The sequence below is a fragment of the Salvia miltiorrhiza genome, chromosome 5 (assembly GCF_028751815.1).
Source record: "Salvia miltiorrhiza cultivar Shanhuang (shh) chromosome 5, IMPLAD_Smil_shh, whole genome shotgun sequence".
Classification (NCBI taxonomy): Eukaryota; Viridiplantae; Streptophyta; class Magnoliopsida; order Lamiales; family Lamiaceae; genus Salvia; species Salvia miltiorrhiza.
Window position 1 is genome coordinate 5,239,203 of NC_080391.1, and position 15,864 is coordinate 5,255,066.

At 34.6% G+C, this 15,864-nt stretch overlaps 3 protein-coding genes across 7 annotated transcripts; 1 reads left to right on the forward strand and 2 right to left on the reverse strand.

The window, feature by feature from the left end:
- Window positions 1-235: 235 nt before the first annotated feature.
- Window positions 236-1,737, reverse strand: LOC130985404 (nudix hydrolase 15, mitochondrial-like). The gene is made up of 4 exons (XM_057908363.1): window positions 1,261-1,737; window positions 1,041-1,183; window positions 729-848; window positions 236-643 (listed from the first exon to the last, which is right to left on the reverse strand). Exons 1-4 carry the CDS (start codon window positions 1,517-1,519, stop codon window positions 440-442), a joined length of 726 nt encoding a protein of 241 aa, XP_057764346.1. The 5' UTR covers window positions 1,520-1,737; the 3' UTR covers window positions 236-439.
- Window positions 1,738-2,401: 664 nt separating this feature from the next.
- Window positions 2,402-5,526, reverse strand: LOC130985405 (nudix hydrolase 15, mitochondrial-like). Of its 5 annotated transcripts, none has more exons than XR_009088960.1 (6): window positions 4,913-5,526; window positions 4,472-4,614; window positions 3,420-3,539; window positions 3,095-3,320; window positions 2,821-2,951; window positions 2,402-2,731 (listed from the first exon to the last, which is right to left on the reverse strand). XR_009088960.1 is itself a non-coding variant. In XM_057908365.1 (4 exons), the coding sequence occupies exons 1-4, from the start codon at window positions 5,328-5,330 to the stop codon at window positions 3,096-3,098; spliced, it is 906 nt and encodes a 301-aa protein (XP_057764348.1). In that variant the 5' UTR covers window positions 5,331-5,514; the 3' UTR covers window positions 2,402-3,095. The 5 variants fall into 5 exon arrangements, 2 of the variants coding, with proteins under 2 accessions (XP_057764348.1, XP_057764347.1); XR_009088961.1 differs by having other exon boundaries at window positions 2,821-2,911; window positions 4,913-5,514; XR_009088959.1 differs by having other exon boundaries at window positions 2,821-3,320; window positions 4,913-5,459.
- A 4,106-nt stretch (window positions 5,527-9,632) lies between these two features.
- LOC130985406 (uncharacterized) lies at window positions 9,633-10,705 on the forward strand. The gene has a single exon (XM_057908367.1). The coding sequence runs from the start codon at window positions 9,902-9,904 to the stop codon at window positions 10,517-10,519; it is 618 nt and encodes a 205-aa protein (XP_057764350.1). The 5' UTR covers window positions 9,633-9,901; the 3' UTR covers window positions 10,520-10,705.
- Window positions 10,706-15,864: the final 5,159 nt, after the last annotated feature.

The following is a 15,864-nucleotide window of genomic DNA, read 5'->3' on the forward strand; positions in this document are numbered from 1 at the left end:
GCATATCTGAATATACATACATCAAGTTACATGATATGAGGCCTTGCAAAGTTGAGGCACCCAAAGACTCTCCTTTATGAGAGGTCTTGGGTTCAATAAAAAAAAAATGAAGTCGTGCAAGTTAAAATTAAGATATTGTATCTTTTCTCCTTGAGCATTTTTCAACCAATCTTTCTCGCGATCCCGGCCTACCAACCACCTCGCCGCGAAAGCCCGGCCCGCTAATTCACGCGTCTCTCAGCAACGAGTTGAATAATTACAAATAAATCTTTTCATAGTTTATAATTACAAACAAGCTGTGACAATCAACAATTAATGACAACAATATTGAGGAATCCGCCGATTTCAACATTTGCAATTTCATTCCCCATCTGTTTCATGTTATAGAGCAAAGAGTCGGAAAGTAGCAGAGTAGTAATGGCAACTTACGAGTGATATTTCAATGTCGACTTCTACTCCAGAAGCGAGGGGCAAGCTCTTCAAAGGCAGGGGCTCGTTCATATACAATTGATGCAACTTTTATTAAGATTGAAGCGGTGAAAGCCCATATTGTGTAACATCTGTTTTCAGTTTCGTAATCAAAGAAGTGGAGCAAATATCTATGTCCCATCCACTCTACCATCTCTTCTCTTCGTTTTTCATTCTAGACAATATTGCCAATAAATAAATATTGCATTAACATGCAGTGAAGCATAAATAAACCATTCAAAATCCAAAAAATGGCCAACCTTTAGAAACATTTCTAAGGGAGCATCAAATACTGATTCCACCTCCGAGGGATTAAGGATAGGCTTGAAGCCACTCATGTCCCAAACTATTCCAATCACTGGAAATACATCCATTTCACGCTGCAAACCAACTTAAATCTCAGTCTGCAAAATCGTTGAATATTGCAAAATGCTAAGCTAGATAGCTTTGTGAAGCATATATATATATCCAACAAGGATAATGAATTCAGAAAACATACATCAGAAGCAAAAATTGATAAATCTAACTGTTGGTAAAATGGATTTTTGTGTTAAGATAGAAGAAGGCGGTACCTTAGTGAAGATGGGATCGAGAATGGCGACAACCTCCACAATTGAAGGGTCCAATCCGATTTCTTCCTTGGCCTCCCTCAACGCGGTGGCGGCGTCACTCTCATCGCCTTCTTCCCACTTGCCTCCCGGCAACGCGACTTCACCTGATCAATTAAGTTAAGTATTTCCGGATTCATACAAATGGAAGTGGAGTATTATTTAGAGAAATCTGTAATGTTACCAGAATGAGAAGACATAGCTGAAGATCTTTTGGTGAGTATGACGCGGAGATCGCCATCTTTTCCTTGGAACAAGCAGATCAAAACCGCAGCTCGACTGCGACGGACTCCTCCGTGAGCGTCCAATTCGCCGGCAGACGGGGGAATTCGTGAATATTTGGTGTCGATTGTGTTGTCGAAGGCGTGATCGGGTTGGTAAAGGCGGAGTCTGTCGGCGATTTTGAGGAGGGTATCTGATTTCCCACAAGTATCGGAACACATCTTTATTGTTCTAACTTTAGGAAGAAGATTCAAGGCAGCGTTATTTGGGGTAACATGAATATATCTGCTCACTTCCACTAATTTGGGGTAACATTAACATGAATATAGCCTCTGGAGCTGTATATCTGCTCCGTTTGTTATTTTGGATTAGGAAAGCTGGGCCCCGCCGTTCTCACATTTTTATGTCTTAACTCACTTCCACTAATTATGTGGGTTCCACTCCATCTGCCCCTACGCCTCCTCATATTTATAGTAGGTAGGCGTAAATGAGCAGTCAATAAGTTCGTGCAACTACATTAGAGATGCGAATCTCAATCCAGATCGAAACTTGGGTCAATATCCAGTTCGAAACTCGTAAATTGATCCGATTAAATTGATAATTTAAAAGTATTAAGATTAAAAAAAATTAATTTGATAAAATCTTAGTAATTCAAATAGTCAGACAATCCGATAAGATTGATTTGAAATAAAATTGACTCGAAAACAATGCATTTACGGATTTACCTATTTATAAAAAAAATTCTTGATATTAAATTTTCTAACTTCATTATTTTTGCTTCTAAAAATTAATAAATTAAATTTTTTTTCAAAGTTTGTGAAATATATTTTGATTCAACATTCAAAAATCATACTCGTCATTTCACTTTTTCGTGTTTTAAATCCAATATTCCCTTCATCCATGAAAATTTTGTCACAATTTTTTTTCCGATGCATCCACGACTTATCACTTTTATTTATAATAATAGGATTCACGCAACTCGACTCACGTTTAAAATGGAACTCTTGCGCCATTAACAAGCTCACTCGTGCGAATGTGATTACAAAGATGGAAGTGGCTATATCCAAATGACGTATAAAGTTTTGAATAATCAAGACAAGTGCTTCATATAATAACACTGGTAACAGCTTACTTCATGAAATTTATGGGAATAAAGCTGCATCTGGACAACAAATACAACAACGCAACACCATTGTCATCAAATTCGAGCTTTGCTACAGGACTCCTAAAGAATCAAAAGATCACCCACTGAGAACTAATCATTTCTCTACTTCTAACATCAATGTAACAAGCAGTGGGATCTTCAAATTCAACAACAGAACTGTGATCTGCTGATTTACATAGTAATTCGAAAGTCATCATTCCAATCGAGTTCTCTGCAGCTAAGACTCTCACTCTACAAAGACCTATCGTATTCATGCAATTGCATAATTCTGCACAAATATAGGAAATAAGACAGGTGACAGAGATGAAAGCAGGAGAGACGGAGATGAAGATGAAACAATGATCAAAGGTCAGATACCTTATCAGAAGCATTCCGGCAAGTATGCTCCCAAACTTATTTATCCCAGTGCTAGCGTCGATTGCATCCCCCAGTTTATGATTCTCCAATACTTGACCAAAAGTATGGTGAATAAATAGTGAGCAGAAGTTCTGTCCCGTATTAGATTAATATTAGGATGATGAATTAGGATTATTTGAGCAATTAAGAATACCAATTAGGAAATGTTCGAGACTTTCACAAATCTAGATTGCTTTTTCATAACAGGGACTAAAATATGAACATATCTGGCTACCTTAAGGCAGGGTAGTATCTTTCGGCACAGCACTTGGAACTTTGAATTTGGGATTTTGCTCTATAAAAGCAGGTGGCTTCTGATACACAATTGAAGCTGCCCTAATCAAAATTCCGGCAGTTAAACCCCAAATGACGTATTTCTTATCATTTATTTCATAATCAAAATAGTGGATCAGATACTTGTCCCCCATCCATACTCGTTCTTCACATCTTCTATTCTCATCCTGGAATTGCAAATATCTATCAAGTGTATAGCAGCTGCAAGAGCTAAATAAATAACGTGAATGAAAAGAAAAAAGAAAACATAGAACTTTAGAAAATACCTTGAGGAACATTTCCAAGGGAGCATCAAAAACAACTTCTACTTCAGCAGCATTTGGAGAAGGATTAAAGTCTTTCTTGTTGGAAAGTATGCCAATAACAGGAATCACCCTGAGGAGATGCTGCATACATGATACATACTACAGGTTAAAATGGAAAGCCAGAAAAGCAATTGAAAAGCATACAAAAGGTTCCAATGCTTATTCACATTTATTAGCACCGAAATATAGTGGCTTAACAATTGAAATTGTTCTCAGAAATAATCCACAAAAACAAAGTCATGCCAACTGATTAGCAATCTCCACCAGTCTAATTAACAGAATGTTACACTTATGTACAGCCTCTTACAAACGAAGTTCACTTGTCATAGGAAGATGAGGAAACAGGGGAAGGAAAGAACAGAGTGGTCCCTCATTTATGTTCATCCTAAGCTGTTTTGTTACTATTTGACTTAATCTATATTTTAAGATATTCACAAGCAAATTCATCAGGACGGTCTGCACCTATTCAAATTGCGACAACTATCTTAAAAGTGAGAAAGTTGGGGAGTGGGGAGCATGAACGCTTCGTATGGAATGATACATGAACTAGTCGAAGAGGTACTGGTTAGGAAAGGTTGCTGTTCATGCAATCACTAATTTGCAGATATATACAAGAAGTGTGGCCGGAGAGGCTTCTCACACTAGATTTTCCAAATGTTTGAATTCTGGAATTGCTAGCGTTTGATATTTATGAAGCTTGGTCACACACCTGAGAACACCATAATATGAGAAAGAAAAGGACATTAATCCTAATTTCTACATAACAATTTGCTTTGAGGGTGTAATCAACAGCATGGAAATCTAAAGGCTGTGAAATAAGACTACATTCTTGCTTTAAAATTGTTATATCAATGATTAGGGGAAATGTATCAACTCCAATCTATAACTGCAAACAAATGGGCTTTACTTGAAAACCAGTTCAAACATAATCAACAGAGTAAACCAAAAACACCAATATACACTAGTATAGGATTCGGTATTCTGAGTTTTCCATGGAGGATATGCACGTATACCTTCGACAAGAACGGTTCGAGGCAAGTAATCACATTTACAAGTGAAGGATCCAGCCCTATCTCCTCTTTTGCTTCCCTGGTTGCTGTCTCAGCATCATTGGCATCCGTCTCCTCTGCTTTCCCTCCAGGCAGCGATACTTCACCTGTCTCCAAATAGCTTAGTCAAAATCTAGAAAACGTAACAAGAAGAGATGGAACATCAAAACGTAGCTCATTAAACCGTAAAATAATCAAGGTCAATCATACAATTTAAGTCTCAATTTCTCTTCCCCAATTTCAAAATGTCTCAATCAAAGCGACAGATACCGTCAGAAAACCTAATTTTTATACAATGTTTTAAAGGATCTAGCTTTCCACCAAATTTACCAGGATCGAGTTCTCGATTGCTCAAAAAATACTTTAAATAAACAGCGAAGTGAGTGAAGGCATGATGAAACGAACCAGAATGAGTAGAAAGCTGCGATGATCGCTTAGTGAGAATAACCCTAAACTCCCCATTATCCCCTTCGAAGAGGCAGATCAGAACCGCCGCCCTTTTCGGCCTGAACCGCTCAGCAGGCCGTACTTGCGCCACAGAAGTTGCGGATTCTGCGAAACCCACTTGCGCAACCACTTTCTCTGCACTCTCCTCCATCCTCTGCTCCTCCTCGTCGTCATCCGATGTCGGCGGCGGCTTGTACAGGCGCAATTGTTGGGCCAAAACCACGAGTCTCCCAGAATTGTGGGTTTCCATGATGATGAATTTAGAGAGAGAAATTGGGAGTGGAGACGAGGATGGAGGGGTTAGGGATGACAATATTGAGGGAAATAAGGAGGTTGAGGTTCTTCTGAGTAATGGGAGCATGTGTACTAGCTGCATAAATGGCCGTCGATAAATCGGCCATAAAATTATTTCATGTATCAATGCATCTAATTACACTACTCTACGGCCTATATGTATATCCCTCCACTTCTATTTAATGTAATTTTGTATATGAAATCAATAATTGGCTACCCACAAAACCCTCTTTTTGCTACTTCTGGTTCTACTTCTATCCCATTGCAAATTTTAAACTGAAATTTTGTGTAATTTATGACCCAATTATCATCAAATACTCTCTCCGTCCTAGAAATAAGTTCCTCTTTTTCCTTTGTGGGACGTTCCCAAAAATAAGTTTCTCTTTCTTTCTATTTTTGGACAACTACCCCACCACTAATAATACTTTATTTATTCTTACTTTTCACTTTTTCACCACTTTCAATAATAATTATACTCCCTCCGTCCCAATAAAAGTGGCCACTTTTTTTTGGGCACGGAGATTAAGAAGGAGATTGTTATGTTTTAATTGAGTGTGACCCACCAAAATTAGTGAGTAATTTTTAGAAAGTGGCCTACAATTGTTGACCAAATTAGTGAGTAATTTTGACATTTTTAGAAAGTGGCCTACAATTGTTGACCAAATTAGTGAGTAATTGTTGACTTAATTAAAGTAAATTTTTGCCATTTTTAGAAAGTAGCCACTTTTAATGGGACACCCAAAAAGGAAATGTGGCCACTTTTATTGGGACGGAGGGAGTAACACTTTTTCACCACTCCCAATACTAATTATAATTTATTTTTATCCACTATCAATACACTTTACCACTTTTCCTTAAAATTCGTGTCGTCCCCAAAGAGGAACTTATTTTGACGACGGAGGGAGTATAACTTATATATTTTCTTTCAAAAAAAAAAAATCAATTTAATTTACAACTTTTCCAGCTAACCGAGGATGGAGGGTGTTAACTAATTTTTCGTTTGACCCAACTTTTGGGCTATCCATATTGGGCCCCACCTGTTTGTGTACGAAGCCCAATCCTATGTGAGGGCCCAACAAGGTCATTTACTGTCTATTTTGGGTTGATGGTACTTGTCTTTCAAACCCAAACAACCTTTCCAGCCTGTGATTATTTTTACATTTTTTTTTACTCCCTCCGTCCCGCCCATATTCCTTTTCGGACCGTCCCAACGAAGATGCTACATTTTTATATTTGACAAAAATAAGAAATTTTAAACACTTAATTAACACTAATTAAATATTTCTTTATTACCTTATCTCTCCTATTTTATCACTTTATTACATTCTCTTTTTTACTTTACCACTTTATTAATTTCTCTCTCTTACTTTATCACTTTATTATTACATACTTAAAACATTAATCTACAACTCCTTAAATCCCGTGCCAAAAAGCAAATGTAGTGTCTTAGCCGGGACGGAGGGAGTATAAAGTAATAGTATTAAATAAAGAAATTTAAAGGTCACGCCACAAGAGACTCAAACCCAAAACCTTTGTTCTTGGGCATTAACCCCTTACCGTTTGATCAATACACGCACACTTTTACATTTTACTTTTAGGGTGCGTTTACTTTGATGAATGAATTTATTCATAGAAAATGATGTATAACAAAAATTTATGTCTTTAAATGTCTCTTTTTTTCCACATTTTAAACAAAAGAGAAGTTCACCATTTTTCCTTCTTTATTTTCACTTCAAGGATGAATAATATTATTACACCAAAAATGGAGGAATACTATTATTCATCCTTGAATTGAAAATAAGGAAGAAAAAATGGTAAACCTCTATTTTGTGTAAAATGTGGGGAAAAAATTGAGACATTTAAAGGCATAAATTTTTATTATCCATAATTTTCCTACATATATAACATGTTATTATCTCGTTTTGTTGTGTTATGGACAGAACAAGACTCTAATCAATTTTCTGGTATATAAGAATTAAGTGCTATGTTTGAGGCAGATAGATCCAGTGTCCCACAATTTTATGTGTGCCACAGTGTTCCATGTTTATATTTATTATTTTAAAAATATTTTTTATAAAAATAAAATTTATTATAATACTATGAATTATATTTAATTTTTATTTCAAAAAATTAAATTTTTTAAAAAGTATATACTATGACTTTGAATTTATCAACTTATTATTAGCTAATAAAAGTGAAATTAAATGATAAAAAATAATTATATACCCTAGATTGATGGAATAAACCCTAGTTAATAATCACAAAATTAAACTAAAACATATAAAGTTGAAATTGAAGAAAATATATATAAGAAATTACATAAAATTGAAAGTGGAACACAAAGTGGGACATAAAGTGTGGTACACTAAATCTCATTCCGTTTGAGGCAGATAGATTCATAAATTAAAACTTAATGTCATGCTTCTAAAACAATCTCCATGCAACAGAAGGCGCAGTTCCAACTAGGCAACTAGTCAGATTCGTCTATCACGGTCGATATTATTTTTCTAGCATCAATACTCTCAGATGTATATTTGTGTATGATGTTACAAAAAATGAAAATAAGAATCCTAAAATTAGGTCATCATATTCATGCCGACAATAGAGTTTGGGCTACTTCTATTGTAATTGTGCTGCTACTACTACTACTACCAAAAAAAAAAAAAAAAAAAACTATACGAATGTCATGAAAACGCGTAACTATTATACTTATTGTTAGTTGCTATTATCAATCACACTCATCATTGCAATATTAGCGTTTTGGTGATGTTGCAATAACGTCACATGCATAAGTTTGTTACATGACCAAAGCTCATGTTTTCATTTGTAATTTTATATTTTCGCATGTGAATATCGTACGCGTGGTAGTTCATGTGATATTTTCGTATAATTAGTGTGGTAGTTTATATAACGCTCCCGATAAATTAATTTTATGAGTGAATGTCGTTCAAGAAAATGTACATTTGATTGTTTATAAATTTGCACTAAACATGTCTACAGTGGAATGTTATTGTTTTGGCCTATTTTAATTTAATGTAATGTTGAACACATTATATAAATCTACTTTATGCACCTAATTAGTGCACAATGTATCTACTTTAGTTAAATCTTATTTGTGTTTAATAATAAATCTTAATAATAGATCATAATTTAAATTTAATAAAGAGTAATTAGGAATTAGTGAATTCAAATTGAACTCGATTGTTTATAAATGGTATAGATGGTGATTGACAAAGAAGTTATACTTAATTCTCACACCGACAAATTTTGATTCATTGTTTATAGACAATGTAGTCGAATTAACTTTGAATGTAAATGAAAATTGTACTATATAATCAATATATACTCTAGTGTGTAACTAAGTATCTGTATTGTTAAAAATCAGCGGTGGAAATGCGATCGACAAAATAAAATTCAGTGTACCACAATTTATGTCCTACTTTGTGTCTCACTTTCAATTTTATTTAATTTCTTATATATTTTTTCTTCAATTTCAATTTTGTATGCGTTAATTTAATTTTGTGATTATCAACTAGGGTTTATTCCATCAATCTAGGGTATATAATTATTTTTTACTACTCCCTTCGTCCCGCTAAAGTTGGCAACATTCGTTTCGGCACGAAGATTAAGAAATTGAGTGTTATATGTTTTAATAGAGTGTGGCCTACAATTGTTGACCAAATTAGTGAGTAATTGTTGACTTAATTAAAGTAATTTTGGTATTTTTAGAAAGTGGCCTACAATTGTTGACCAAATTAGTGAATAATTGTTGACTTAATTAAAGTAAATTTCTGCCATTTTTAGAAAGTGGCCAACTTTAGTGGGACACCCAAAATAGAAATGTTGTCAACTTTAATGGGACGGAGGGAGTATCATTTAATTTCACTTTTATTAGCTAATAATTGGTTGATAAATTCAAAGTCATTGTATATACTTTTTAAAAAAGTTAATTTTTTGAAATAAAAATTAAATACAATTCATAGTATTATAATAAATTTTATTTTTATAAAAAATATTTTTAAAATAATAGATATAAGCATGAGACACAGTGATACACATAAAATTGTGGGACACTGAATCTCATCCGAAAGCGTGGTGGATAGTACTATAGTAAATATAATCTGCAATATCCAATGAGATTTCGCTCTAATTAAGCATCATATCCATACACTCTACAGTAAGTTAGTAACAGTGGTAGTGTGCAGAAAAAGTCACATGGGGCGCATGCCTTGTTCCTGGAGTTGAGGATGAAAACCTTGTGTTTCACAACGAGACAACATGTATCCACGCTCCAAACAGTAGCCTCACAACTTTTTCCCAACAACGTACCAATAATTACTGCAATATTTCCCTTTCAACTCCACCAAATCATTAAGATGCATATTACGGCTACTGATGCGCTGTCGCAATTCCAACGCACCTACACACTGTAGCTTCTCCTCAGCCGTCTCCCAACACTTGCAAACAGTAGTGAGAAATGATCACAGTATTTACATGTACATGTACTATACTATATCCACCATTCCTCTCTCTATATATCCATTCAGATGAAATTAATGGAAGCTGCCACTGCCACTCTCTCTCTCTCTCTCTCTTTATGTCTTATTTTTGCATAAGTATAGGCTCCGCCTTTAGCTTGCACAAAATTACTATATGGATAAAATGGGAGACGTAACGGCGTCAGGTAACGGAAAAGTAGTCCAGCAGGCCAAGAGAGGCACCAGCGCTAGCGTTAACGTCGTGCGAGCTGCCGCCAGAAAGGATAGGCACAGTAAAGTGTGCACGGCGGGGGGCACGAGGGACCGCCGCGTGCGGCTGTCGCCCAAGACCGCCATCCTCTTCTACGATTTGCAGGATAGGCTCGGCTGCGACCGCCCCAGCAAGGCCATTGATTGGCTCATGGCGGAGGCCAAAGCCGCCATCGACGCGCTGGCCGACACTCCCGCCGCGGCTGATCCGCCGCCGCCGCCGCCGCCGCTGGAGGGACGAGAAGATTTGTCCGCGCCGGCTCCTGTGGAATTGTTTGATGCCAATTCTGAAATGGTTAGGTTGCAGAGAATTTTTTCCTGGAATTATGGAGAGGATTACTCCTCTGCGCCGCTCCATTATCCGGCCGAGAGGGAACCCCTTCAGTCCACAAGAATTAATGCCAATTATTATCCTCAATTTCAAGGCTTCGGATTTTCCGATCAGGAGCTGCCAAACTTTTGCAAAGACATTGAGATGCCAGTCTTCAGCAAGTCTTCTTCGTTCCTGGATTTTGAAGAATAGAGAGATACCGCATTCCGCATTCTACCTAGCTATAGGGTTTTAACATATCGCTGTAGCAATTGCGTTTCTTGCATTTTTTGTCAACGTTGCTGGTTTTTAATTAGTTACGATTATGTATTCAGGAATGAAAATGGAATGAAATGAAATAAAGAGGTGAAATGTTAACAATAATTATTACTTTTATTAAATATTTAGTTTAGCAATAAAAATAAGGGACTATGGCCAAAAAATACATGAACTTTGAAAAAAATTGCAATTTTCACCTGAACTTTCAATTAAGCCTCAAAATACATGAATTTATATTTTTGTTGCAATTTTCACCTAAGTTTGACTTTCAACGAAATTAGAGCTTAATTGACAGTCGAAAATTCACCTAATGTCGGTCTAACTTCTAATGATCATGAGTATTTAGAAGCTCGGAGGTCTAAGAAGACAAAAATTAATATATTTGACTTAATTTCGACTGTCAAATAAACTCTAATTTCGTTGAAAGTCAAACTTAGGTGAAAATTACAACAAAAATATAAATTCATGTATTTTGGGGCTTAATTGAAAGTTCAGGTTAAAATTGCAACTTTTTTCAAAGTTCATGTATTTTTTGGCCATAACCCCTAAAAATAAATCACTAATAAGGGATTTTTTTTTTTTTGAAAGATCAAGATAGAACTTTATTTAAATGAAAGAGTACAAGAGGTACTCATCCCTTACACAAAGCAAACACTGAAACATTACAAAATAGAAAAGAAGCAAGCTTTCGGGTAGAGACACTAATTTGAAACTTATAGTGCGTTTTCTTTGGTTGTAAATTTATTATGAGAAAAGAAGGACAAACAAAATTAATTAACCTTTTAAATCATTCATTTCTTTTTCCACATTTCATACTTGACCCTTACTCATTCCTCATTTACACTAATATTATCCCTCATTTGTAGTGTAAATGAGGAATGAGTAAAGGTTAAGTAGGAAATGTGGAAAGAAATGAAGGATTTAAAGGGTTAAATTTTGTTTATCCTTCATTTTCCCATGATAAATTTACAACCAAAGAGAACGCACCCTTAGTAGCAAAAGGAGTCCGAAAAGTTTGCACGAAGCCATCTCCAACAATTAATAAGAGATTCTCTTTCTTTTGTTTTCCTTTTATTTTTAAGGGTAACAAATTAGGTGATTGGATTACCCTTAAGTAAGAGTAATGGTTAACACATTGCCTAGACCAAATAACAAGTAACGAAATTAATAAATTTAATTAATCGAATCTATTCCCAACCTCCAAAAATACCCAATTGAACACGGGCTAAAATTCAATTACCATAATTTTAGAGAAATATTCTGAAACAAACTTCTTTTTTCTTTACCCGTAACACGCTGGATGGACTGAAACCCATATGTATGGCCGAGGCATTCAACTTTTGAATGATTCATTATCAATAATTTAAACAATTTTTCATTAAAACTCGTGTTGGAACGGCCATTCATGCATATTTATGACGGGACGAGACAAGTATATTAATATGGACAATATAATAACATAACTAAATCTTTTTTATTTTTAGAAAATAAATACTCCAGTATTTGTTTTTCTATTTAATTAATCTATAAATGACCACAGCAATATAACTATTTAGCATAAGTCTAGTCAAAGCTTATTATTGAGCATGCATGTAAAGAGAGAATCCCTTTAATTAGTTATGGCTGAAAAGTTGTCACTTTCTCGCATTCCATCAATCCATTGCGCAAAACTTTAGAGGTCTAAAAGGAATGTGAAAATAGAGTGCAATTAGGCATTGGCTCCCATGTGATAGGCTAAGCTGGCAAAATTATTAACAAGTGCAGCCAACTGATGCAATAATTTTGCTTCATTTACTAACAATTACTACTATTATGCACAACCATTTTATTCTTCCTAGGCGTTTTGCATCAATGATCAATCAATTATCCCATATATTTGACAGCTGAGTCTGCTATTTAAGTTCAAATTAAGGAGCTCATACTAATTCGGCTGTCAATTATATTGTCTAAAATTAGTTTGCAGGTGGGAAACTATATATGGATGGTAATAAATTGATATGAATTAAACCAGGTTAAAGAAGGAAACTTACTGCTTCAATTTCTTTTAGACACGAGAATTAAGATGTTGTAACTGTAAGTAATGGAGTTAAATTACGTGAACACGAAAATTAAAATGTTCTTATCCTCTAATTTTGCCCTTAAAACGAAAATAATAGAACAATCCAATAATAAAAAAAAAATGGGACAAGAACGATAGATATGACCACGAGGTGCATCTACTTTTATTTTATCATAGATCTTGCATAAAATGACTTTCAATATGTATGAAAATCAAAGATATACTCAATCCATTAGTCTTGGTAGTAGTTCATAATCATCAAAGTCCACTACAAAAAAACGCGCAAATAGCGACGAAAACTACCGACGGCGGCGCCGCCGCCGGCAATTACCGACGGCACGGCGGCGGCAAAAACGGCGACCCGCCTTTTGACTATTACCGGCGACTTACCGACGGCAAAACGGCCGCCGCTAATTAGCGGCGGTTACGCCGTCGCTAATTTAAATATATATTAATATACATATATATTATTTATTACCGACGGCATTTGCCGTCGGTAGTTACCGGCGGCAATCGGCCGCCCCTAATCGCCACCGCCGGTGACATCCGGCGATAGCACAACCGCCGTCCGGCCAACGTTACCGACGGCATTTTTCCGCCGCTAATTACCGACGGCAAATGCTAATTACCGACGGCATTTGCCGTCGGTAATTAATTTTATTTTTTTATTTATTTTTTATTTTTTTATTTTTTTTCATTTTTTTTTCATTTATCATCTAATAAATTGATCAAAGATAAAAATACAAAAACATTGAAATCAAATATATATTGAAATACAAGTGAAAATTTAAACATTGATTATTACTAATCTAAGATTATTACTAAGAATTCAAGATTCTTGGTAAGAATCTTATAATTATAACTTAAGAATGTTAATTTGATTAGTGATTCACTCATCAATCATCACTAATCCAAGATTATTACTAAGAATTCAAGATTCTTAGTAATAATCTTATAATTATAACTTAAGAATGTTAATTTGATTAGTGATTCACTCATCAATCATCATTAATCCAAGATTATTACTAAGAATTCAAGATTCTTAGTAAGAATCTTATAATTATAACTTAAGAATGTTAATTTGATTAGTGATTCACTCATCAATCATCACTAATCCAAAATTATTACTAAGAATTCAAGATTCTTAATTATTAAGAATCTTATAATTATAACTTAAGAATGTTAATTTGATTAGTGATTTACTCATCAATCATCACTAATCCAAGATTATTACTAAGAATTCAAGATTCTTAGTAAGAATCTTATAATTATAACTTAAGAATGTTAATTTGATTAGTGATTCACTCATCAATCATCATTAATCCAAGATTATTACTAAGAATTCAAGATTCTTAGTAAGAATCTTATAATTATAACTTAAGAATGTTAATTTGATTAGTGATTCACTCATCAATCATCACTAATCCAAAATTATTACTAAGAATTCAAGATTCTTAATTATTAAGAATCTTATAATTATAACTTAAGAATGTTAATTTGATTAGTGATTTACTCATCAATCATCACTAATCCAAGATTATTACTAAGAATTCAAGATTCTTAGTAAGAATCTTATAATTATAAGAAACTTATAATTATAACTTAAGAATGTTAATTTGATTAGTGATTCACTCATCAATCAACACTAAGGTTATGAATGGTGTATAAACTAGATTGATAAAAAAAAAAAATCGAAAATTAATAATAAATTAATTAATAAATATTTTTCCGACATAAAAATAAGAACGGAAACGAGCCCAATCCGTAATTAACAACATTTTTTGTATATCATCTCGACATATTCTAAGGTTATGAATATATATGATATTGTATATTGAAGTAGACTTTAAATGAATTAATAGATACTATATATATCAATAATACGAGTGTTCTGTACTGGTGACCATTCGAAAAGAACTTCAAGGTTAAGCGTGCTTGACTTAGAGCACAACTAAGATGGGTGACCGACTGGGAAGTTCGTCTAAATTATGCAATACTGTATAAATACCGAAATAAATTGTGGATATACAATAAAATAAATAAATAAATAAAAAATAAAAAAATAATAATAAATTAAAAAATATTACCGAGGGCAAATGCCGTCGGTAATGCCGTCGGTAATTACCGACGGCATTTTGCCCTCGGTAATATCGTGAACAACTCCGGCGTGTGCGCCACCACCGTCCGGTGGAAATTACCGACGGTGATCTCGCCGCCGCTAATTACCGACGGCAAACGCCGTCGGTAATTTTCCGGCAACTCTCCGCCGTTCAACGGCGGTATTTAACGGCGGAAATGCCGGCGGCTTCGCCGCCGTTAGTTGCCGGCGGCGGCCGATCGCTGTCGGTAATGGCGTTGCCGACGAACCGTTTAGCGACGGCGAGTTGCCGCTGGTAACGCCGCCGGTAACACTATTTACCGGCGGCCGTCTTTTGTTACCGACGGCATTTCGCCATCGGTAATCAACGATTTTTTTGTAGTGGTCAAACCGGGATCCTATTAGTGAACCAAATTTTTTAAAACAAAGATATTACTTCTTCCGTTTCCATTTTTTTTTTAAAACAAAGATATACTTCTTTTCGTTCTCAAAAAATTGTTTTAGAGCGGAACAACACGAGTTTTAATATAAGCGGTTGCGTGTATTGTAAGTAGAGAAAATTTATCATCTAAAAAAATAGTACTCCATCCGTCCATAAAAAACTTCCTAAGAGGGACGGGTTTAAAAAAAAGATTATTGAATATGTTGAGAGTGGAGAAAATGTTGTTGAGTGTATCGAAATTGTGAAAAGTGTTGTAATTATAGTTCAAAAGTATGTATGAAGTTTTTTTGTGAACGTCCTAAAAAGAAAAAGTGAAAAGTTATTTCATGGACCGATATAGTACAAATAATGATAATTAAGTGTATTATGGTGGAGAAAAGAGCTCATCAAATGATATATACATTGAGTGTAATATGGTGCACGGCAATGTTTACAAATGAAAAATAATTTTTTTTTGTGAACGTACCAAAATAACAAAAAATTAATATATTAAATTAAGGGTTAATTGCATATAAATTACTGATCTTTCAACAAATTCTCATTTTGCACATGAACTTTAAAATCTTTATTAAAATTACTCAACTATTAATCTTCTCATTTTACATATTTATCCATTTTCGGACCAAACTTTGGGCCTGAAATGACGTCGTTTTCATCCAATTATACATTACAATGTTAGT

Bases quoted from the DNA above. Each gene is read 5' to 3' on its own strand.
- LOC130985405 (XM_057908364.1), bottom strand. From the start codon at position 5,330: ATGCAGCTAGTACACATGCTCCCATTACTCAGAAGAACCTCAACCTCC. The intron at 4,615-4,912 runs GTTCGTTTCATC...ATTTGGAGACAG, and splicing joins GCAGCTTTCTACTCATTCTG to GTGAAGTATCGCTGCCTGGA. The intron at 3,540-4,471 runs GTATACGTGCAT...TCATGTATGCAG, and splicing joins TCGAACCGTTCTTGTCGAAG to CATCTCCTCAGGGTGATTCC.
- LOC130985406 (XM_057908367.1), top strand. From the start codon at position 9,902: ATGGATAAAATGGGAGACGTAACGGCGTCAGGTAACGGAAAAGTAGTC.
- LOC130985404 (XM_057908363.1), bottom strand. From the start codon at position 1,519: ATGTGTTCCGATACTTGTGGGAAATCAGATACCCTCCTCAAAATCGCC. The intron at 849-1,040 runs GTACCGCCTTCT...GTTGGTTTGCAG, and splicing joins TCGATCCCATCTTCACTAAG to CGTGAAATGGATGTATTTCC. The intron at 644-728 runs GTTGGCCATTTT...AATATTGTCTAG, and splicing joins CCTTAGAAATGTTTCTAAAG to AATGAAAAACGAAGAGAAGA.